General features: G+C 39.8%; 1 protein-coding gene across 1 annotated transcript; it reads left to right on the forward strand.

The window, feature by feature from the left end:
• The first annotated feature begins 1,689 nt into the window (after positions 1-1,689).
• On the forward strand, positions 1,690-23,796 carry SMAD5 (SMAD family member 5). Its single transcript, XM_086621324.1, has 7 exons — positions 1,690-1,708; positions 11,703-12,317; positions 13,546-13,797; positions 14,965-15,084; positions 15,730-15,951; positions 18,518-18,774; positions 19,721-23,796. Exons 2-7 carry the CDS (start codon positions 11,915-11,917, stop codon positions 19,862-19,864), a joined length of 1,398 nt encoding a protein of 465 aa, XP_086477450.1. The 5' UTR covers positions 1,690-1,708; positions 11,703-11,914; the 3' UTR covers positions 19,865-23,796.
• The last annotated feature ends 1,182 nt before the right edge of the window (positions 23,797-24,978 follow it).

Below are 24,978 nucleotides of genomic sequence, written 5' to 3' on the forward strand. Positions count from 1 at the left end.
TAATCAAAAGCCACGTAGTTTTGAACGAGAAAAAAATTTCTTCAAAGCTCAAACATATTTGAAATTGAAATTTCAGTTTTGGCTCACTGGATATTTTGCCCTGTTTCTACAAAATTTACATTGCTTTTTCTTCCTTTTTTTTTTTTTTTGATAGATGTTTTGCCCTTAATTTACACGAATAAATATGGGGTTTCCTGTGGTTTCTTTTTAGCTTAATTCTATATGTATTTGTATATATACATATATGTATATATACAAATCACTTTTCATTACATTTGCTTGTTTCTAATATTTTTTTCCCGAAGGAATTTGTTTCATAGCAAGATTCAGTTGGCATGCCAGATGCAATTGGTACGCCAGATTTTTAACTGCTGCAAGATGCTGTAGTTACCTGTCCCGCAACAGAGATACAAATTTATGTACAAATTATGATTTTGTCCCGTGTATCTGTTCCTGCATGATAGTTTCGCCAGAAGATGAGACTCTTCTGTAGGAATTTCTGCAGTACTGTGTGCTCGTGAATCAGGTGAAGAAGAGCGGAGCTGGATGCGGTTCAGCCTTCCTCGCGTTGCTCTAAGGTATCCCGTCTTTTCTAAAGGAAACGAGACTTTCCCAGTCCTTCCCCACGGCAAGAGGATGGACAAGTCGTTTTTATTATCAATTTCAATGGACGTTCTTCAGATCTAGTGGAAATTCAGGTGTCTGGGGTTCCAAAAGACAGTTGTGTATTGAGGGCAGTTTAAAAAAGGAGAACATTCTGCCATCAAGCCGTGGCATCAAACCCAATTCTTTTTTAATTTACCCTCGAATCAATCAATATAATTAGTTAAAAACAAGAAGAAAGGAACAACTACGCCTGCAGTGTGTTTGATCAGGAAGAAATTTTTCACTCTGAGGGTGGTGAGACACTGGCACAGGTTGCCCAGAGAAGTTGTGGCTGCCTCATCCGTGGAAGTGTTCAAGGCCAGGTTGGATGAGGCTTTGGGCAACCTGGTGTAGTGGAGGGTGTCCCTGCCCATGGCAGGGGGGTTGGAACTGGATGATCTTTGAGGTCCCTTCCAACCCAAACCAGTCTGTGATTCTGTGATCAAGGTGAGGGTTGTTGTGGTGCATCGGAGGTGGTTTTTGCCTCGTACCTCTCTGAACCTTTTTTCTGTGCTGTTCAAAAAACAGCGCTGAGGAAACGGCGCTCACTCCCATTTCGCGCCATGAGGACAACTGTGAGAAAAGTGGGAGTTTGTCCCATCCTGGCGTTACGTACAATACGAAAATCCTCATCCGTACGCTCTTTTCTAGATTTTTCGACAACAACCCCCGAACAGGTCAGGTTTTTTATTTATTTCGCTTTTTACTGCGGGCACAGGTTGGACTCCCGGAGGGCCCTTCCCACACGGTACCTCCTCCTCCCGGCCCGGCCCGGCCCGGCCCTTCCCGCCGCGTCCGCTTCCTCCGGGCGGCGGCGCGCACGCGCGGCGCGCAGCCTCCCTCCCGCCCTCCCGCGCGCTCCCCCCGCCCCTCGCGCACATCCGGGTCCCGGCGCTGGCCCCGCCGGCGCCGCCGCGCCGCTGTCCCCTCCGCGGGCTCCCGATAAAGTTTTGTTGCGAGCGGGCGGGCGGGCGGCCGCGGCCCAGCCGGCGCTCCTAGCCTGACGGACAGCCAGCCCGTGCCGTCGCCGCCGCGGCGGGGAGGCCGCCTCGCTCTGTGCCGGGTGCGTCGGGGCGGTGGGGGGGCGGCCCGGGGGGCGGTGGGTAGCGGGGGGGGGGGGCGGGATCGTCGCCTCCTCAGCCCCGAGCGGCGTCGGGGCGCTGCGGTTCGCGTTGCGGGGGCGAGGGGTGGGGAAGCGGGCCCGTTCCCCAGCTTAGAGGGGCTGAGGCCTCCCCCGGCGGCGCGGGCCCGGCGGTGACAGGCGTGGGGTCGTCTTGGGCCGGGCTGGGGGCTGCCGGGGGGGCGGGAGGAGGAGGAGGGGGCCGAGGAGCGGCGTGCGGAGGAAGGAGCAGCCCGGGGAGCGCAGGAGCGCGCTGCTCAGCTGTTAAAACACGCTTCGCGCTGATAAAAATAAGTCTGTGCACGTAACTGTAGGAGCAAACTTGCAATGCTAATAAGAGGCTCGGTGTTTTTTTTTCTCTCTCTTTTTTATTTTTTTTTTTTTTTTTTTTTTTGAAGACGAGGAGCTCCGCTCTTAGCTGGAGTAAGGCCTCGCCGAGCGAAAGGGGAGAGTAACAAATCCACATGTTTCCAATCCCGTGGGTAAAGAGGCGCTTTCCCGCGGTGGCGACCTTAGGGCACACGCACTTGCCCGCCGCGGCCTTTGGTGCGCGCCCCCGGTCCTGACAGCTGCCGGGCAACAGGCGTGCTCCAGAATGGCGATTTTTGTTTTCTGCGGGGCTGTAAAACTTAATAGAGGAAATACGGTCTTGCGGTTAAAAGCACAAGACTGGAAATCAAGTGATCCGTGCTCTGGTCCAGTTGTGTAGTTTCCGATGGGACTTTTAAGGTAATTAAATGAAGGTGTTTCTCCGTAAAATGAGGTAGGGAGGAGCTGATTCCGCAGGAGTTGTTGGATGTGTTGTTGGAGAGGTTCAGTAGTAGTTGTTGAATCTTTTGGTGGACTCTGTAGGGATTTAGAGATTTTGCTCAGTGAATGACTTGGTCTCTCTGCTTTAACAAAACCTCCAAGGAATAACTGTCAAAATTTGCATCAGCCTATAAGTTTTGTCTTGCCATGGGAAATTAGGTTGTCAGTATGTGATGGTTTTAGATGAAATCTTTTGCTGGTTGTCATTCCTTTGTTAATTTCAGTAAATTTACCTTCCCTAGGAGGCTTCCAAATGCTGAAAACTGAAGTGAGCATTGTTCATTGTGTATCTCAGTTGTGGAAGTTCTACACAGAATATCCTGATATTCTGAAGAATCGTAGAATTTGATTGAAAAGAAGGAAGGGAAAAAAAAAAGGTGCAAACACACTATTGCAGTCATGTGGCCATGCTCATCAAAAGCTGTAATACTTTATGAAGTTGGCAGCTGGTGGTAGTGGAAGTTAACAGAAGCAGCAAATAACTTAATTGAAGATGTTTCATAATTAGTGTGTTGTAACTTTTGAGAGCACCCTGTCTGTGTTGGGTGCTATTGGATTTAATGTCTTAATCCCTGCCGTTTGATAGTGGTTTATTCTTACCTCCCATATTAAATTTTTTTTTTAATTGGCCTTGAAATTGCTGCTAAGTGCTTAATGGCACTTATTTTTTTTCAAGACAAAACCCCAATGAAACATGTGCTTGTTGGGGTATCTGCCTTTGTCAAAGCCTTTGTCAAACCACTCTTTTCCTTTCAAATGTGGAGAAAGTACACTTGAGGGAGCAATTTTTTTTTTTTTCCTAAAGACAACTTTCCTAGTGGAAGCCCAAGCAGAACAGTTGTGATGAGGATGAAAAATAGGAAAAGAGGAGAGGCTTCCTCTGCATTTCTTTCTCTTGATGGCAAAAGATCACAACAAAAGGGTGTGCTGCTGTGATGCTGCGTGCAGCTGTGGTGGGTGGTTTTTGTTTGAGGTTTGGAGTTTTAACCTCTGATGGAACCTGAAGGAACTATAGCTGTGGACCCTGTACTACTTCGTTCTTGTTATGAAGTCAGATTTTTAGCACCTTGAGTGGGTGAGCTCCTGTGCAGAGTTTTCATGATGATAGACTATTATCTGAGCTGGAAAAAAAACCTCTGTCTGTCAAGATGAAGTGCTTGCGCTCTATTAAGCGACTTTTGGGGTTTATTTGAATGGTCTTTGCAAACGATGTTGTGATCTTTAATATTCCAGAGGACACTTTAAATTTCAGAAGAATGTTCTCTATATTTTCTTTATGGTTCTCTAAAGAAAACTCTGAAGAACGCTTTTGTTGCTCTTGGCTGAATTACATACCTGCAGAAATACTGCGGTTGCAATTCTATGCAAGTCTCTATCTTCCCTCCCTGCCAGTTAAGTTTTTTGGGTTTTTTTTTTTTTTTTAGTTAGAATGCAGGTTTCTTCTAATATCTATAATAGAGTTGCTGAAATTAAAATTAATGTGTTAATGCTTTTCTTTGAAAATCTTTAAAAAAGTTTTTAATAGCAACAGGTAAGGAGCTCCTGCTCAGAATTAAAAGATTTATTCTTGTGTGAGCTGCGAACACTGCAGATGTCTCATGGCTCACGCTGATAACTCATTAAAAGCAAGTCGAGCAGTAACTTAAGACTTTTGCAGTTATCATTAGTCACAGCGCAAGTTCCTGCACTCTTTTCTGGAAGCCTTTTTAGCCGTGTTCCTGTGACCACGTAGAAGAGTTTGGCTGGCACTTGAGCGTGCTTGACCAGCGTGGATTGGCAAGGTGCAGGACGCGCCTGCCAAGTCTGTATCCCCACTGACCTACCACCAAGGTTGAGCCTGCCAGGACTGTCGTCTGTGACAGAGGATCTTTGTCAGGATCACTGCTACTGATCCACCAACTATGAGGTAGTGTCTCTGAATTCTGGGTCAGTGGATGGCACAAACTGACAAATTTAGAATACTTTGCCATTCAGTCGTTCTGTGCGAGGGGAAAAAAAAAAAGCGCTTGCTGAGTTACTATTGTCAGTGTTCCCTCCAAATCCTGTAGCTTTTGTAAACTTGTCACAGTCTTAATGCAGTTCACTTGGAGTGGAAGTGTATATACACACGCATCTTTATTTTTCTTCCCCTCTTCTAAAGCTTTGTGAAGGTATACAGTCCCTTCTTTCAGGTTACCTTTTGCCAATCCATGTTTTAGTGGCAGTATTTAGGATCTTATTCTTTAATTTAGGTCTTGTATGTGAGTATCTAAATTTTTGGGAGGCTTTGTCCAACTCGTTAGTTTGTTAACATACTTTAGGGTTTGTGAAAAGTATAAGATGTCCTTTATTTTCCCATTTTTTTTTTCTCCAGGTGCAGTACTGAGGTCATTCCTAATCATTCAATTGCTTGTCCATGGCCAGCAGCCTACCAATGGAGGCATAGGTTTTTGTTTTCATGTTTAGTGAAATTCAGTGAGGCTTTTGTATGTAATTTTAATTAGGAAATGGATGCTAACTTGTAGTTAGCTGGTGTGGTTGGAGTAGATCTTAAATAGCCTTAAAAACATGAGCCAGTTTTAGGGCTGACTTTCAGATGTGCTGACTACTGTTGATGGCATTTTTTAGCATAATGCTTCTGTTGGAAACTGCCAATTAGCTGGAATAGAAGTGTGAGAAAATGCACAGTTCTGACAAAACAATTAAGGGAGAGAGATTTTGGTTCTAAGACAGAATTTGTAGTTTTTGAGAACTTCTACAAAAGCTAATTGCTAAGTAATTAGAGTAGTTGCAGACACCAGGGCCATGTGAGCAGTGGATTTTTGTGTTCTAAGTGGATGGATAAGAAATAGATAATATCTTTTTTTAGGCTTGGGAAGCTTTTTGTTTTTCTCCCTCCCTCTCCCTCCCCCTTACAACGGTTAAACTCGAGTTTTGCCCTGATGCAGAGCAAATTCAAAACTTTCTGTTCTCTGGTTACGCTTTTTCTGAGGTTTTCTTGGCATCAGTTGGGAGCGAGGGTGCTTTTGAAGTGCAGTGGAGCTCTATTGGTGAACTCATTCTGACTGGACCTCTGCTGTGAAATAAATCAATATCAATTGGGGTATTTTTTTTTTAACAGTGATTTTTGAGCATCACTTTTGCAATCTGAGCTGCGTGACTTTTATGATACCAGTCGATACGAGTCCTTACGCATATGATGTGTTACTTGCTGCTTGTGCTTGGCCTCAGAGATTTTTGTTACGTCTCTTTTAAGAGAGTGCTAGTTAAATACTTCTCAGCTGACAGTTATATGCTTCAGGTTGGTTTTTTTTAAGCTGTGTTAGATGATATACAGATGTGGAAATGAAAAGAAGAAGTATTGTGTGAGAAAGCCATGTCTGAAGTTGTCAATACATTTTTTGTTTGGAGAGCAGTCACAGTTAGTAACATTTTTGAAGATACCAGACAATTCTTTTCTGTTCTTGGTTACGTGTTTTATCAGTTAGCATGTCTTGCCTTACAAGGCATGTTTGAAGCAAAGAAATCTAGTGCTAATGTAAAAGCATTTATCATAGGTTTTGGTCAACTGGATGTACATTTGGATATGCAAGCCCAGTTCTGATGAAAATACCACAAGTTCCTTTTTGGTATCATTCATAAAAGCTCCTTTCATCTTTTAGTTACCCTTAAGAGGAAGGGGGGCGGGGGGAAAGATGAGTTAAATAATTGATGATACTCTTTCAGTAAGATGTTGCAGAGGATAATTGAAAGAATTTTTTGTTGTTGTTGAAATGGCAATGGTAGGCCCTTCAAGTTTATTGCCCAAATTCTTTAATCACTGTGTAACTTTAGGATTTATTTTATCCTTGATGGGCATGGAAAAACGCTGGAGCCAATGTTTCTTCTATATTTGTCAAGAAAAGACTCTAATGAATGCCATCGCGTGGGACCCTGAGCTAGGCTACAATGCAAGATGAAGATTTGGGGAAGTGATAATAAAAGCCAAGCACAATCCTGCACAATTCCTGTCAGGAGATTTATAAGGAAAGAAGGCCCTTATTAAAACCAGGTGAAATTGATTTGTGAGGTTGTAGTTTTAAAGAAAACATTGATAACTGAATATAGCATGATGTGCTGTAATACGCTGATTTTCCGAGCACTCTGTGTGAACGTGTAATGTGTTAATGTGTGTATGGAGTCAAAGTACTTGAGCTTTTTGAGTTTGAGGCGGCAATAAAGTGAGGCACAGGAGTTGGCTGCCAAACAGTTTTAACTGCAAGTCTGCAGCAGCTCTAATCAACTACCAATTGTGTAGCTAGTTATAAGTGGTGGCTTGTTTATATTGTGAAATTGAGTCTCAGAGCAGCTTCTAATCATGAGCAGTGGAGTTCCTTATTTCAGGTTGGGTATGATGCTACAGGAAGGTTTCTTAATTTGCAAACAAGTAAATTAAGCAGGATAAGAATAGTGCTTGTACATTTGCAATACAGGCTTGGAATTGGCAGTGGGAAAGGGTGATGACTGGGTAGTCATTACCCATTTTGTTCTTGAGATAAGCGTGGTTCATTGCTCTGCTGCTTGAGGTGATGGGTTGCTTGGTTAACTTTAAATTGAGGTTTTGCAGGTGGGAAATTAGTTTGGAATCGATGGCAGAACATGTTACGTTAAAATAAATACTCCATACGTAATTTTCTATTGATCTGTGCTTCTGTGGGTCCTGCTGAGTCCCTTTTAGCCAGAAGAAGATTATAGAATCACAGAACGGTTTGGGTTGGAAGGGACCTCAAAGATCATCCAGTTCCAACCCCCTTGCTGTGGGCAGGGACACCCTCCACTACACCAGGTTGCCCAAAGCCTCGTCCAGCCTGGCCTTGAACACTTCCAGGGATGGGGCAGCCGCAACTTCTCTGGGCAACCTGTGCCAGTGCCTCACCACCCTCTGATTGAAAAATTTATTCCTTGTATCTAATCTAAATCTGCCCTCTTTCAGTTTAAAGCCATTGCCCCTTGTTCTGTCACTACATACCCTTTTAAAAAGTCCCTCTCCAGCTTTCCTGTAGGCCCTCTTTAAGTACTGGAAGAATTCCTTGATAATGAATCAAATCCATCTGCTAAACTTGCCAGTTTAATATAGCGGGCTAAAAAAATCTCAGAAGAGGAGCCAAAAGGTAGTTGAGTTGCTTAGTATTTGTAATGGTAGATGAAAAAAAGTCTGTTTCTCCCGTCTTCACACTGAAATGTGATTTGTTAAGTTCTGCTGTTAGCCAACTTTGTTTACATCTAGCTGGCTTGATGAGGCATTAAGAAGGGGTTCAAACAATGGACCTGTTCACACAACCAGTTTCCTTCCATCGGCTGTAGTCATTAACGAGAACTTTAAACGTATAAATAATGCCTGCCCTAAAGTCTAATTTTGATACAGCGATTACTTCCTTTTATATCACCCATTAAAAGCCCCCTCATGTTACCCCATGCAATGCTTTATGCTCACCCTTTAAAGAGCGTTTGTTTTTTTAAGTGTAATAACATGTTTTTCAGAATAACATGTTCTCTTCTAGCTCGGCTGAAAAGTTATTAAATAAAATAAGGTAATGCATAATAGACCCTCTGCCTCTTCAGGAAATTTAAGAAAGCTTTTTTCCCCCATGAAAGTGGTTACCAGCTGCGTCTAGAGGTGCAACAATACGAGTAATTTGTGCAAGGCTATGAATGAAAATGTGACTCTTTAAAGCATTTGTTTCTGTGCACTGTCGTGCTGCAATCGCAGCTCATAACATGCGTTTTTAAAGCCTTGGAAGAAACTGATTGTAAATAAAGATGATCCAGTGAAGCTGTTCCTAGCAGATGTCATGATTACTTAGAAACCTTTCAAAAATTAGATGCTGAAATTACATCAAATGGAAGTAAATGTTCTAAATGTGGTTTATGCCATTCATTCAGAAATTTTAAAACCCTACAAGAGTTTCAGTTTCTATGTGATAATGTTTGGTTTCTACATAAATGCCTGAACCTACTGCTTTGTGACCTTAAATAGCTCTGAAGAAGGAAACACTTTTAGTGTACAAATAATTCATGGAGCTTTTTAATACTGTCTTGTTTTCTTACAAAAAAGCAAAAGCCAGAAACCTTCAGTATTTTTACCTTCTGGGAAGAACTTCCAAGGGGCCCGTTATGAGATAAACTTGGTGTCATTTGTACCTCTCAAAGCCTATCAGTTTGTTGCAGGTTTTTTTTTTTTCCCTTGTTGTTCTTGAGCGGGTAGAAATACGCTTCAGCAGAAGAGTCCCAAAAGCCTCATGGGTGGCCAGGATGGATTTACAGTCAATGCTGGTGAAGTTTTGAACTTCAACAGTCTCACTTTTCAGTGGTTATAGCAGAAGCATGTGTGCGGAAACTTTTTTTTAGGAAGTCGAAACAGTTTTGATCAGCTTTGCTGCGATGCTTCTGGAATACTTGTGCTACTAGGTTTTGCTTTTGTTGATAGCTGTTCAGGCTAATGTGAAAGTTTTAGAGCTAATTATGTTCCTCCAAGTGGATTTTTTCTAAAATCACAGTTTATAGGACAGAGTCATTTATCAGAATTCTCTTACCATTTGGCCTGCAAATACTAGTTACTGCAAAGCATCATTTTAGTAGAACTGTTCCAGCTTTCCTTGCTTTTAGTTAGCTTGTTTATTCCATGAGCATACTTGTGGGTAAACGATGTTGAAATTATATACACCCAGTAAAATTTCATTCCTAGTTGCTGCATGTTACTGTGTTCACAATACTTAAAAAAAAAAAAAAAAAGAAGATTATAGATGATCATCAAATAGAACTGTAGATCTGTGAACTGGATTGCATCGTATGGATGGGGCAGCTGTAATGGAATAGATCAGAGTGGCAACAGCCAAGAGGCGTTTCTTGAAACCTCTTCTGCTTGACGTAATTATAGGAGTTTCTAGTGTATGTTCTGCCTTGGTGAGTCTTAAGATTCTTTGAAAGCATAGCTGGAAACAGAAATAGAACTTTTGAGTTGTCTTCTTGCTGGTCTGAGATTCTAGGTGGGTTCGTTTCCTTTCTAGGGGCGTGAGCAAGTGCTGATATCTTGCAGCTATTGAATGGACACGAGGCTTGGAAGTAAGTTAATTGTGCCTGTAAACAGCTTTTACTTTTTAGAACACTAAACTTTTATCTTCAGTAGAAGAATAAATTTAGTCTGTGTTCTTGGCCAAGTTTATCTCCCTTTATGTATTTCCTGTTACTTTGAAGGGTGCAGAGGTTCTCATGTGTATTACTTCTAGGGAACTAAATTTCTACTTAAAGCACGGACATGTCCTTATTTTCGAAGAAATAAGGTGATACATAATTGTTTTTTCTTTTATTTTTGCAATACCCTCTTCTAAGGACTTGCTGAAGCAGTGAGAGGCTTTTGTTCTTTTATTTTTTTTTATTTTGTTTTTTATGAGAGCTTAGGAAGAAGGATCTTCAAACCGTTTTTCTGTTTGTTTTGCTTTTCCCAGTTTTTTCCATATTATTGAAAGAAAGCTGAATAATCAGAGAAGTACCAATGGAATTAAGTTACTGTGTGAAATAAATGGATTTTTTTTTTTTTTTTCCTGTAAGGGGCGTTTGTAAGTTTTTAAATTTACAGTCTTCATTGTAGCCAGTTATCCTTGGATCTGTTTCTTGCTTTCCTCACCTTCCACCTCCCCATTAGAAAATCTGAGATGATTTCATGTGGGACATTGTAAATACTTTGTCTAAGGGTGTTTGGCTGGTGATGCTTAATATACAGTTCTTTTATAGCAAAGTACCCATCCAAAAGTCTGAGTGAGCTTGTAAATGTGCCCAGACACTTAGAAAAGCCTTATCAGATGACTTTTAGTTGATCAAAGTTGAGAGGAGAAAAGATCCCCTTGATGAAAGGTAGCAATCTAAGAGAAGCAACACAGAAGTACTTAAATCTTGCTTCTCCCCCCCTCCTTTTCTCTTATGTGCAGATTTGTTGTCTGGGGTGAGTTAGGTGTTCTAATTCACCACGGTTTATCAAAAGTTGAGAGACAATGTTGTTTGGCAGTCTCCGTAGCAAGAAAGGAAGCATCTTTTGTTATTGACATCCTTTCTCTTAGCTCTGCTCTTGCTTTTTGCCAGCTGCTCATTGTCTGTACTTGCTTATTTAGTATTCACAAGGGATTTTACAAGTTCTTATCAGTTCGTTGCCACAGCACATCATTTCCTCTTGTCATCGTTACTCCTTAAATTGGTAGGGGGAGGATTTGCACCAGAGCTGGTGAGTGGTAGAAAACACCGTTCAACCCAGCGCTGCTTGAGTCGCAGTGTTGTTCTGCTCCTCTCCTTTCTGAGGCAGTTTGTACTACAGGTCACATTTCTAGTACTTACTCTGCCATGCCTTTCCCCCCCCTCCCTGTTTTTCTGGGGAAAAGAAAACAATTTTGCTTTGCCAAAGGCTAAAAATATCCAGCACTTCCAATATTCTTCTTAAAAGATATAAGGAAGTGCAGCATAAAAATAGCTGCAGCTGAAAAGGTTGACCACCTTTCTGGGTGACTGGGGAAGGGTTGGTTTGAGGTTTTTGTTGGGTTTTTCTTCCAATTGTTTTTCATTTAGTTATCTACAGTTTCTTCCTTGTTTTTTGAATGCTCTTCAAAAAACGGGATACCTAATTAGAGCTCAAGAACAAGTAGATGCTTTAACATTTTCTCCTTTTGGGAAATAAAGATCCATTTGAGAAGCTGGATGCTTCTATGCAGTACTGACTGTGGAACTGCTGGTTCTACCGTGCCTCTTCCCTGTTTCTTCACAGCAAATTTAAATCTTCTGTTGAAGCACCGTGAGAGGGATATAACACCAGTATTAAAGCATGTTCCCCAAGCCTGTCTTCTGAAAGAAACTCATGGATTTAAGGAAAGTTGTTAACAGAAACTGCTGTCCCTTTGGTCCCTTGACTGTTCTTTTTCCCACTAATTAGTAATGGAAGAATTGGGGATTCTAATAATGTTTTACTTGATTTAGCTTTGAGGTGAGGTCTCAGTACTTCTCTGATTTTTATTTTGAAACAATATGGTGCAATGACTAAGGTTGAAATAGGCATAATTTCAATGCCTTTTTTTAACACATTCTTTACTTGTTTACTAATTACTTATTAACTTATCTTTTTTAATAGAAGTAAATTGGAGGAATCCATCGTTATTTTTGATGTGAAGACTTCATCATTGACATCTATATGTTCATTCGTCAACCTCCAAGAAATAATACAGCTCATCGGTGGCAATACTGCTTTTGGTATACACTGACATTTATTTGAAAAAACAAATAAAAAACCCAGCAAAACCCCAAGAGACAAAACCCAGCAGACCTTTTGAAGACTTGTGTCAAATGACGTCAATGGCCAGTTTGTTCTCCTTTACTAGCCCAGCTGTAAAGCGTCTGTTGGGCTGGAAACAAGGAGATGAAGAAGAAAAATGGGCAGAAAAAGCTGTTGATGCTTTGGTAAAAAAGCTGAAAAAGAAAAAGGGTGCTATGGAAGAACTGGAGAAAGCCTTGAGCAGCCCAGGACAGCCCAGCAAGTGTGTTACAATCCCTCGCTCTTTAGATGGACGACTTCAGGTTTCTCACAGGAAAGGCCTTCCCCATGTAATTTACTGTCGTGTTTGGCGTTGGCCTGATCTACAAAGCCATCACGAGCTGAAGCCATTGGATATTTGTGAATTTCCTTTTGGATCTAAACAGAAGGAAGTCTGCATCAATCCATACCACTATAAGAGGGTGGAGAGCCCAGGTATGTTTGAACCTGACTGTCTAAAAACTAAGCAAAATCTCCAGGAACCACCTCTGGTTCACTCCCTCTTCCTCCTCCAGTGCTGTAAAACAAATTACACTTGTTATATGGGGGAGTTTGGAGGAAGAATGTTCCAAGTGTACTTTTCTGGTGGGGTTTGGGGAGGTGTATTGTCCCTTCTGTATTATCTGTTTGTCTTTGTGGTAAATCACACTTTTCCGCTGATCTCTTAAGCCTGCTACCCTGAAAGTTAGAGGCAAAGTCCTTGTTTATAAGAAAATAGGAAAGTAGTAATCAAAAAACTTCAATTTCTTTGAGAAACTTGTTTAAAAACCTCAGTCCTTGCAAGGAGGTTGGTAGCCTTCTTTCAGGGCCTTAATATTTCATCAGCAAGTGACATGAACGGAGGAGATAAAAAGAATAAATTCTAGGGTACTCTGTTCCCCACTTGTTTTCCCATTAGCAGGCAGCAGAGCTGAGCAGAACCAGAGTGATGGTGGGTTAGAGCAAGGTACGTACCACGTTTGTGTCAGGTGGCAAGTCTGCTGCTAGGGCATGTTGCCATGGAAGAATGTGAGGAGGATTGTGGTTACGAGTGGGAGAGATGAATTATGTTGCTCTGAAAAGCATGGAGAAAAGTTGCTTCCGTTGTTCCACAAAATGGTTGTAACTCTACTGCAACCGGCTGTAGTGCTCAAGTGCTCCACTGTAGTGCTTGGAATTCCAAACTCCAGCACTTCTGAATTTAAAACTCCAGCTTAGCAATAGCTGTGTGTTGTAATACAAATTTTGTTTGTCTTCAGTGAAAAGGACTGTATGTAACTACACAGTTAGACTATGGTAATATAGACTGTATTTCCATTTTTACTGATTTGGTAATGTACACGTACAGTGAGTTTTGCATCTCTAAATTGATATTTTGGTGCATGCCACAAGTGGACTGTTTTTTATTTTTTTTAGAAAAAGTCTGTTTCCAGTGGCATGAAATACAAATGTGTTTCTGCTCTGATTTTTGTGAGAGTAAAGTTTGAGTCTTCTGTGAAGCATAATGTAAAAAGATGAAGGGGAAAGGATGGGTAAAGGCATGGCAGGTGAATCAATCCCCTACTCCTCTTTCCACTCCAGCTAACGTTGAAATTTTCGTGATGAACGCGTTATTCGTATCTCTTTCCTTCTGTCTCAGTTTTTAACATGTTTCCCTGTTTTGTTGTTGTGTTTTTTTTTCCAGTTCTACCTCCAGTGTTAGTGCCTAGACATAGTGAATTCAATCCACAACACAGTCTCCTAGTTCAGTTCAGGAACCTAAGCCACAATGAACCACATATGCCACACAACGCGACATTTCCAGATTCTTTCCAGCAGCCCAACAGCACTCCATTTTCCATTTCGCCAAACAGTCCCTATCCACCTTCTCCAGCCAGCAGCACTTACCCAAGCTCCCCAGCTAGCTCTGGACCATCTAGTCCATTTCAGCTACCAGGTAAGTACAGCCTGAGTGTCAGCTTGGTAAAAATAATTGAAATGTCACACGCTGTTGTGACTTACTACCTCAGAAATTTGAGATACTTGCAATAAATTTCTTTTCTATTTGCGTTTTAGGGGGTTTTCGTCCTAGTTTTGTCACCGGTCAGAGTTAATTGTTATAGTTTTATTTTTCCAAATATTTTTTGTCACAGATACTACAGCTTCAATGTAGAATAACTGATACATGCTTTAGAAGAATATCTGGTACTGAAAAGGAAGCAGATGTAAGAGGCTGAGCAAGAAGTTTATTTGTGTCTTTCTCTGGATAAAGACACGTGATATTTGACCGGAAGAAATAGAGATAGGAACTTAACCGATTTGGGTGAAAATACGGATAAAACAACAATTGATAGAGGCAAAGAAAAGAAGCTTTACTGAGTCTGCATGGTTATTGGTGTGGTTTATAAAGCCAAGAAGTTAATAGATTGAACAATTTGGTTTTTCTAGTAGCTCAGTGGCCTCATCTTTGTTCTTTCTGACTGCCCAGTGCCACAAAAAGCATCCATTCGGTGGGTTATTCCTCTTGGATAAGGACTGTGCTCACTGGGACGGATGCATTCATTAATGGTATCTGAAGGGAATTTCTGAAATAGGGGGTAATAACGTGTTGGTACGCTGACTACTGGTGCTGAATGGAAGAATGTGAAGATCCACACTTTTAAAATGAACTCAGCCTACAGAAACAGCAAAAAAAAATAACTGATTTAGCATAACAAAGGCCTATGGCAAATAAAGTTATTTCTTCTGCTACTTCTTTCTTTTTGAGTATGGAGAAGAGGATAGGCTAGAAAGCCAATGTTTGTATGCAAAGGAAAAAAAAAAAGTGGGAACTATAGTCATCTTGCCTAGCTGCAGGAGTACTGTTGTTAAAGAAAAAAGGCAAAAAGAAAAAAAGCACATCTCTTGATTTTCCTCAAGTGTCCAGTCGTGTTATGTTCCCATAGGTACGAATCCAACTATTGAAGGATGTTACTGTAAGGACAGCTGGCTGGGTCGTCTTCAGGTTACTTTGAAAATGGGTCCAAACTCTTGTTCAGGAGTGTTTTGTGTGTTTCCAACTGTAGAATGAATAAGTAAATAAGAATAAACCTCAACAATTTAGAATCTGTTTTTATGTTTGTAGCTGATACTCCACCTCCTGCCTATATGCCCCCCGATGATCAAATGGGGCAGGATAATTCTCAATCTATGGACACAAGCAATACAATGATCCCTCAAATCATGCCAAATATATCTACCAGAGGTAAGTTGTATAGTATGGTGTAAAATTAACATAGTTTAGCTTCTTACAACTCATGATTAAATTGGACTAATAACTTCAAGTGGCGCAGTAAACCTTGTTGATAAGTGGAAGCAGTCCTCCAAGGCAAACTGGGCTGTAACAGAAAGAATTGAGAAATAAAACTTGCCTTGCTTATTTGCATCTCATGCTTTTCAAGCCTTGGGTGTGTAGTATGGCTTACAACAAATTGAACTTTTTTAATTTCTCAGAATTAGTCTTTTCTGCTACCTTTGCCTGCTGTTGGAATTGTATATTCACAAAGCCTCTGAAAATTGAGTCCCAAAATATCAGAACAGTTTTTTTTTTTTTGAAGCGGACAGAAGAATCATGTTTCACCTGGTATCACAATCATCCGTATTTTTTTTGTAGTTTTTTTTTTCTTTAATATCAGGCTTAAAAGAGGAAAATAATTATAAAATCAGTGGACTAGCTAAAATGCTTGAAAGTAAAAATCATTAAGATCTTAATCAGAACTGTTCTTACCCATCATAACTAAAAGCTTAGTCAACACTTATCTGTTGATATTTTGGAAGGCCTGCTTTACAGTTTTAGATTTAATATTTTAACATTTATGTAAACCAGTGTTTCCATTTTGCTTATTTTCAGATGTTCAGCCTGTTGCCTACGAAGAACCCAAGCACTGGTGTTCGATCGTGTATTACGAATTAAATAATCGCGTTGGGGAGGCTTTTCACGCGTCGTCTACGAGCGTCCTAGTCGATGGGTTTACAGATCCCTCCAATAATAAGAACAGGTTCTGCTTAGGTCTGCTCTCCAACGTTAATCGCAACTCCACAATTGAGAACACTAGACGACATATTGGAAAAGGTAAAATTTAGTTGTGTTATGCATGATTAAGAAGCCAAAGTTAAAAAGTTGTTATACAAAAGTTCAAAAAAAGTTGGTTTTATTTCAACTTCTGTATACTGTGACAATGATTGTTCTCAGGTAAGAAGAGTAGAAGTGATCTGGTACATTATCTACTTCTCCAGTATCTGAAGACAACTTACTTAGGCGTAGTTGGATTCTAATTAGTCTAGGAATTGCATACATTTTTCTTTGGCACTAATTTAAAAGATTAAATTTTACCTCTTCCTTACCAAATGGTGTTGTCATAGGGGCTTGTTTATGTTTAATGATAGTTTGTGTGTAGAATTTTGTGCTTCAGCACCAAGAAACGTATTGCAGGACTTCTGATCTTCTGTGTTATATCAGCTTCTTAAATCAAATTCTTCATACTGCTTTACAGTATATCAAAGATTTTTTTTTTTCTGTTTTGTTGTTCGTGCAAGGTATTACACTGCTGTCTACAGTATGCTCAAACATCTTGCATGAGTTGGCAGCAGGACTTTGAAGTGCTAATGCAAAACTGCAAGGGTTTTCATTTGTCTGAGTGAATCCGTGGGGTGTGTATGTGTGTGGGCGGGATTCCTGGAGACAGCAGGTTTTGCAAGATCTTCTAGTTTTCCCGTACTGTTTGGCTGATAGCACGTATAGATGCACGGTTTTCAGCTTTGATGGAATGTGCTTGGATTATCTTAAAATGTAGTATTCCTTTTCTGAACACCTTTTTCTTTTTGCAATTAAGTCAGTCCTGCAGAAGAGAACTCCACTTCTGTGGCACATATCTAGAGGCCTTTTTAACACCTAAGATCATTTGGTACGGTTGGTCCTGAGTTTTGTTTGGTGAAAGTCACTGGTTTTTATAATATATCAAGACCCATCCTGTCCTTTAACAGTCTTTTAATTAGGAACTACTATAAAAAGGCAAAATTTCGCAGATAACGTAGAGACCATGAGTTGCATTAAGATCTGTTGGAAACTTGACTCTGCAATGCTGTTGTCTGAGAAAATTTAGTGCTATAAAGGGGAACAGCTGATTTCTGGGGTGCAGGTGGTTTGTCGGGTTCTTCTGTTTAGGCTTAACCTTTTTGATGGTGCTGGCAGAGAAATCTTGCACGTTTGCCTAAGGTCAGAAACATAACAAGGATCGAACCTCATTTTGTAGAGTAGTATTGGCTGCAATGAGCCTTAAAATGTCTACATCTCTAATACTAATGATTAAACTAAAACTTTGCTTTTTGGTAACAGTGCTGAGAACAATTATGATTACTTTGGGATAAAATACTATTTATTTATGGCTTTTATTTGGAATGTCTTGGTCTTTTGCCTCCTTAAAACTACCCAATCCTATTTGCTCTGTTTTTTTTCTGTAGAAGTGTTGCGTTACAAGCATAAGTGACTTCTAATTGTGCGTTTGATTATTTTTGAAGTATCTGTGGTGTCCTCAGACTGTTAGATTACCCCGCTCCCTTCCTCAGAGATCTTTCGGAAGGTCTTTACCCAAAAGACCTTAGCTAACAAGTGGTGGTCTCTGTCTTCTTAAATGAATAGGATTGTATTGTGAAACATGTTCTTGCCCACTCCAGATTTTCTGATAGCTGCTTATAGTTGATGAAGCCAATGGTTCCTCTGTGTAACCTTCATCCTGGCTCAGTCCCGAGTGACTCTAGTGATGTTCACAACAGTTGCTGCTGTCTGAAAGATTAACTTCCATCTGTTGACTTGCTGCAGCCTCGTCTGGCAAACCCTGGGGTAGTTTGCCGTGGATTCTCGGGGTGTTACAAGGAAAACTTACACTGACCTGTATCGCAGGTGTGTAACAGTGCTGGGTGGGAGAGAGTGCAAGGATCTGGGAGAAGGAAGGCGAGTATCTCAATTGAATAGCAATGAGAATCTGTTTGGATGCTGAAAGGATTGGCAGCTTTTATGTATTAATTTTTTGTCAGTAATAGTGTTACATAGGCTTCAGAACAGAAAGGGCGGGAAGCACTTGTGTACGTAGCTGAATCCAGGCAGATGGGATAAATCTAGGGGCTTTGATTTAAAACTCTGTAAAGCCTGATGGTAGTTAAGTTGTGCAACTAATTGGACTTACCTCTCCTTTTGCTTGATGAAATATATCGAAAATCAGAGCAGACTATGGATGTACTTTCTCTTTCATGTCTATCACCACCCCTTCTCCCAGGATGCTCTTATTTCTGTTGGAATTGTCATAGGCAGAAGCTACCAGTTTTACAAAACTATAGTTTTAAAATCCACGTGGGTTCTCCAGGAAATTAACTTGAAATAACCGTTGATGTGAGGAAGTAGTTTTTTCATTCTGTTCGTTAATTGATGGCGGAAGGACATCTAGTGGCTGATGGATAGTGAAGCCTGCAGTGTTTTGAAATGAGAAAGTATGTTATTGGGTGTGCAAACGAGCTTTTCTGAAAAGCTCCTCAAACAGAAAATTTATTTCGCTGTCTCTGATTTCAAGAGGATTATGTTAAGTACTATATTTTTTGAGGAAAAAAAAAAAGTAATTTGAAACGCTTTTCTCTTTGTTTTCAAGGAGTTCATCTCTACTACGTTGGTGGGGAAGTCTATGCTGAGTGCCTGAGCGATAGCAGCATATTTGTACAGAGCAGGAACTGCAACTACCACCATGGCTTTCATCCAACAACTGTATGCAAGATTCCTAGTGGATGCAGTCTGAAAATTTTTAACAATCAGGAGTTTGCTCAGCTTTTAGCTCAGTCTGTCAACCACGGATTTGAAGCAGTGTATGAGCTCACCAAAATGTGCACCATTCGAATGAGTTTTGTAAAGGTAAACAAGTCATTTGGGGAGTGTCTAAATTTATTGTGGATTTGGGTGTTCAGCAGTAATTGCATTAGCACTATAACAATGTAGCAAAGCTGTTCTGACCTGATGGGGTTCTTTTCTGTGATAAGTGTGTTGAAAGTGGTTAATTAGAGGAGAGGGAAACGATACAAGAAAGGAATAGCACAGATTGCTGTATTGAATGTTAGCTCTATATTTAGTTATTTCAGTATTTAGGACAGGGATTTAACAATTGTGTTTGCTATAATTTAGTTAAAGGACATTTGAGCTCATGCTCTAAATTTGAAGGGAAAAAGTGAACTACAAGACCACTAAAAGAATGTGAGTAGAGAGGAGCGTGATTGCAGAAAAAATTGCAACTCCTTCAAAGATATAAATAGTATTTAAAAAAAAAATATTGATTGTGGAAAAAAGATATGATTTAACTTTATGAAGTCAAACTCTGCTGTTGTTCTCGCAGTAGTGTTTTCTCAACGTTGTTTAATCAAGGTGCTGTCTGTTTGATTTAGTGTGGAGTCTAGACTTGGGCCTCGTAGGTTTTTTTGCATCTTGTTCAAAAGACGTCTTGTTTGTTTATCAGTCGTGATAGGTAGTGCTCAGTTTGAGAGTAGGTAGGCTAGGGAGCAGGAGGGAGAAACTCCAGAGCCAGGAGTTGTCCTCACGTAAGCAGTGTGCTCCGGGGAGGAGCTCGTGTAGTTGCTCCAAGTCTGTAGCAAACAAGACTCCGATTCAGGCTTCCAGGTGCAGCTTCCCTGCTGCTCCTTCCCAACCTCAGGCTTTTTTCCTTAGATAAGATTCTTCTGTTGCTAGGGTGTGAGTTACCTTCAGATGATTATTCAAACCCATGATTTCCTGCTTCTTGTTAATACAGTTATTTTGAAATACAAGCGTGTTCTCAACTTGATGAATAACGTTTTGTTCATTCTTACAGGGCTGGGGAGCTGAATACCACCGGCAAGATGTCACGAGCACCCCGTGCTGGATAGAAATTCATCTTCATGGGCCCCTTCAGTGGCTGGATAAAGTACTTACACAAATGGGTTCTCCTCTTAATCCCATCTCATCTGTTTCATAGTGCTGAAATTCTATCTTCAGCCTTATTTTTAGCGAACTTATTCTAATTCTAGAGAAACTTCCAGTGTGGATACTGTGAGCTATGTGGAGAATGGATCTTACGGTTTAACTTTTTTTTTTAAAATCCCTTTGTGACCAATTCCATTGTGTATAGCTAATCAGTTTTACATTTCAATTTGTTCCTGTGATGCTTAAGTGACAGTTGAGCCCTAAGGGAAAAAAGTCTATTGAAAAATTCAAAACGCTTTTCCCCTGCCTTCAAGTAAAACTTAAACAGGCATATGTCTTAACTGGAAAATTTTTTTCTTTTTGTCCTGTAGGGACAAGAATTATGAAGACTGACTTCAGAAAATAAATACATATCATAGTTTGGGATTTTTTTTTTTAATGTTTGTGAAACTGTTTGAACATGTGCAGCTCCAGCTTGCAAGCTGTATTTTTAGTGTAGTTGTTCAACTTCTTAAGGTTGACATCTGCCATAAGCAAAATTAGACTTTATTACAGCTAATTTGCCTCAGATTGAACAATGTGATCTTTTTTTTAAGCGTACACATGAAATATACCTTTTACAAATATTGGAGTGGTGTAACAACACTTGCATTGTCTATTGGAAAATGCTGTCATAAACACACTGTATATTAATGCAGAATAGCAGTTCTTAGCCTTTTCCCACTTCAGTTTTGTAATAGCTCTTTTAACCACCGTTTTAAATAGCAATTGATACAAGATAAACATCTTGCACGTTTCTGGAGTAGTAATTCTTGTTTTGCTTTGATTTACACTCATGCTGTTTGGATTTGGTTGCCAAGGCTTTTTCTTTTTAGGTACCCTTCTCTATTTTAACATAAACACTACTATTTGTAAATGGCAGTGCTTACTACTTTTTGGAAGGAATAAGTTTTTTGTTTTCTTTTTGGTGTTCTAGCTGTTTATTTTACCTGTCTGAAATTGATCTGTGTTAGGCCTTTTAATCTCTCCGTAGACATTACGCAGTATTAGTGATTACACTGTATTTAATTCACTTTCAGTATGAGTTTGAGTCTCTTTGAAGACTGTGAGTGGCTTAGCAAATTAGTAACTGAATGCAGAAGCTTTTACTTCCAGATCATGTAATTTAATACAGACCTGTTGGTAATGACCAAAAGTAATCACTTGTTTGTAGCCTACATGAAACAGTGGTCTTGATCCTGTTCCTGATGGCAGGTGTTCAATCAGAAGACTTGTAACTGTAGTTGGCAGCTTTATGGGATTGAAGGACTGTGTCAATATGATGATGAAATTTCTCTCTAACGTGTAAGGAACCCTGTTGCCTGTGCTGTTATATTACTCAGTAGAGAATTTAAACATTGTACTAAACACTAAAAGAAATCAGTTAAATGACATATGCATATTTTTCCCTTTTTAATAATAAAAAAGGAGGCTGAAAGAAATATTCTAAGAGAATTAGAAGTGAATTATATACAAAATTTCTTTGCATGCAGAAAAAGACCTATTGTATTTTTTAACTTCTTGCCCTCCTTTTTCTCAAACACCTCTTCAGAAAAGGGTTCATTGTTTGGGGGAGAGGCTGGAAACTCTAAAATGCAAATAATTATTAAAAGATGTGTTGCAGTTAATTACTGCAATCCTGAGACATTGATTGCTTACACAAGTTCTTGTGTCTTCTATTGAATGACAGTTTCTGCTCAAACGTGGAAATCATGCATCGTATGGTACCTAAGTAACAAATGATCTTAAAGGAATAAAATTGTTTACGTGTCATTAAAATGTTTTCTTATGAAATGCCTTAAAGGAATAAACTGTAACACTTCTGCAGAACCCTAATGTTCTCTTGTACAGGAATTTCTGTATTACTTGGTGTTTTGGGTTTTTTGTTGTTTAGGGGCTTTTTTTTAAGCAATTTCTCAAGTGTGTTTAAAAACAAAACAAGTGCATCTTCAGGAGAAGGAGAGCCGCTCACCTTTGGGGTCTTCTCTTTCATTCTTTGGAACTGCATCCCACAGATAGTTCTGTTGATCAAATAAGATGGGAAGTCAATGGGCCACAGGATCAGACTTCTCTTTTCTTCTCCCCAGGACTTACTTTTGTTGACTTGCTGAATATGTATATTTGACACTACAGGATTTTTTTTTTTTTCTTGACTAGCTTTTATAATAAATGTCATGGCACGTTGAATTAAGGAAAGATCTCGGTTGTAGGTACAAGATTTTACTTTTTCCAAAATGTTTTTCACCTGACTTCATCTCTGTTCACGTATATGTTTAGATGTGGCCAACTAAACAACTCAAGAATGGGTGCTGAAGTGGGTGTTCATGAGCCAGAGCTGGTGCTTAATGCTAGTGTGTGGTTAGATTGGCTACCTGCGCCCTGAACCATAATTTCTGCAGTAATATTCAGTTAACCCACTTCTGATGCTGTCATTAAGTACTAAAGTATCTCCTGGCATTTTTCTGCCTGTGTACGTATTCTCCAGCTGTAATACCTGCAGTGCTGGGGATGTCCTCGTGACTCCCGATTTTTGCCAGCGTAGGCTTGCAGGAGCAGACCCAGTCACATTTGTCTGTGTTCTACTTTTCTGTTCCTTTTAAGTAGAACTCTTTGAGAGCTTTTTAGTTAGCAAATTTTGTGTTCTACTGGTTCATGGTGTTCCTGATCATGTTTAGTTCATCTGTGCTGCTGATACAAAATTCAGGTGGCAGTGCACGAATGGATTGGGTGGAGAACTGTTTGACCCTGATGTTTTGAGTGTAGCGATAGCAGAGCGCGCTGCTTCTGTTGCAGCATACGTGTGCATAGATCACTTCTTGATCTAGATGGAGGAATGGCGAAACTGAATCAGCCAGCAGTGTGATAGTGGAAGATGGAGCCTCTCCAGTGTAGCCTAGCTTAGACTGAATGTTACTCTTCAGTGAAAACTATTTTGGCTTTTGTAGTGTAAGTATTTTCTTCTTTTTGGGGCATCTTTCTACTTTGCACCAACCACAGCATTAACTAACAGCTTTGGCAGTACCAGCAAAGAGCCTAGAACAGGCATATACTGAAGTTCTTCCTGGGTGTGATTTTTATAGTTGCTGAGATGAGATAGTAGCTTGGATATTCCTCGTTAGAGGACTTCAGTCTTGCTGGCAGTCAATCCAGTGCCTTGCGTAAGTATTAACGTTCATTTCATTGCATTAGGCATGAAGTAGTTGTACGTGAAGGGGTGACATTGGGTAGTAGTGTCTATAGGACCAAAATAAAACTTCCTAGTACGACTGACCCAAGAGACAAATCTAAGAGAACAGCCCATTAGTCAAAAGAATGACAGAACAGCCCATGTGTTAGGAGTTGGTGTAGAATTGTTTAAAATATTGGAATTGTTTTGATTTTTTGCTTGAACCTATGAGTTTATCCCCGCCCCCTCCCCCCAATATTGCAATGTGAGAGTTGTCAATTCTTGGGCAGATACTCTTGCAGTATAAGTCTAGAGAACATGAAAACGTGTCAGGCTTCCTCCCTAGATTGAAATAATAATTTTTTTCAGAATATTGTTTTAGTTGCCCAGAGTGTTACTAGTGTTGATTTTTAGGAGAACAACAAAAAAAAAAAAACCCAAAACATTTTCTAAATGTTTTGCTTCAAAAGACAAACATGTGACTAAACTCTTTTTTTTTTTTTGTAGTTGTGACGTTTCTTTTTAGGAAGGTAACCCATTCTGAGTTGGAATCAATAGACCAAACCATCAGATTACAACATAATGTTGCTTTATTGTGCTGCTCCATAAACTTGCTTCTGTGTTTGTTGCAAGCATAACCTTTATGCTTTTGTTTACATTGTAGGAAACACAGTTCTAGCAATGAGTTTTTTTTCATTTAACTCTAAACATCTTTTTATGTTGTTAATTTTAAAATTATTAGGTTTTGCTATGTTATGTTTTTAAAGATATTTTTTGCATACTGCTGCTCATATTTCAATAAACAAAACAAAAAATCCCACGGATTTTTCTGATTTCCTTTATCTGTAACTCAGTATGTCTCAAATAGTTGCTTACAAGGGTTGATTTCTGAGTTCTTGTAGCTCTTGATGCTGATGCCTTCCCACGTATGTACTCCTTCTTATACAAATGTGATCTTGTAATTTTAAAAACACTTTTCTATAGCTTTTTTGGTCACATAAAAGCTGCAGTGCTTTCGGAAGCAGAGACTAAACTATTTCATAACTTAGAGTTCTTTTTCCTTCTTGTAGAATGCAGCCAGACAAAACAGTATCAATTCGTTCATGTTTATAAAAGTATTTAAATCAATAGTCCAAAAAAAGTATATCTGTAAGACTTCAGCAACACTGATTATTGTGTTGGGGGTAGTTGAGGTTTTTTGTTTTGGTGGTTTTTTTTCTCATTGTGGCTGACCATAAAGTTTTTAAACCACCTCATCGTGTCTGAATGTGTAGGGCTTTAAACTGATGACTGGTAGCCTTTTCATTGAAATGAAGGCTGTTTGAGTATCTCTTGAAACTCAACTACTGCTCCAATAAAATGGAAATTTAGGAGAGGTTTAGTGAGCTGTTCTTTTACTATTAGCCTTATTTTTTAAGATTGAGGGAAAGAAAACTTTTCTCCTGTTTACCAAGATGCTACAGAAATAGAGGTTGAATTAGTAATTGGTGGTGTGCACAAATTAAAAGAAATCTCTCTTTTTGGCAGGATGAGTACAAAAATACTGAATCTCAATTCCACAGGGAGATCTGTGTAAGAACTACAGAAAGGACAAGGTATTTGTTTAGTATAAAACTGAAACAGAAGTGTTGATAGTGCTTCATCTTTTCTGTGCTTCCTGCTTTGGGATTTAATTCGACTGGCAGACTGCCACCTTGCAGTAATACTCTGAAGTTCTCTCATCTTCTTAATAATAATAGTTTTTTTCCTCCAAATGTACAACTGCACTGTACTAAGGAGCAGCCAATCAGGTAGTAATTTGTTTTTTCTAATATCCCCTGATACTGTTTTCATGGTTTTGCTTCCAAAACAATAATTGCCATCTAATGTTCCCAGAAGGTTTACTATGATAGTATTACCTAAATGATACAGTAATTGGTAAGTAACATCTCAAATTAAGTGTTGCAGTGGGTTGTTGGCTT

The sequence above is a fragment of the Tauraco erythrolophus genome, chromosome 16 (genome assembly GCF_009769465.1).
Source record: "Tauraco erythrolophus isolate bTauEry1 chromosome 16, bTauEry1.pri, whole genome shotgun sequence".
Classification (NCBI taxonomy): domain Eukaryota; kingdom Metazoa; phylum Chordata; class Aves; order Musophagiformes; family Musophagidae; genus Tauraco; species Tauraco erythrolophus.

Coding starts and splice junctions, on each gene's coding strand:
- SMAD5 (XM_086621324.1), top strand. CDS start 11,915: ATGACGTCAATGGCCAGTTTGTTCTCCTTTACTAGCCCAGCTGTAAAG. Junction 12,318..13,545: donor TAAGAGGGTGGAGAGCCCAG/GTATGTTTGAAC, acceptor TTTTTTTTCCAG/TTCTACCTCCAGTGTTAGTG. Junction 13,798..14,964: donor TAGTCCATTTCAGCTACCAG/GTAAGTACAGCC, acceptor TTATGTTTGTAG/CTGATACTCCACCTCCTGCC.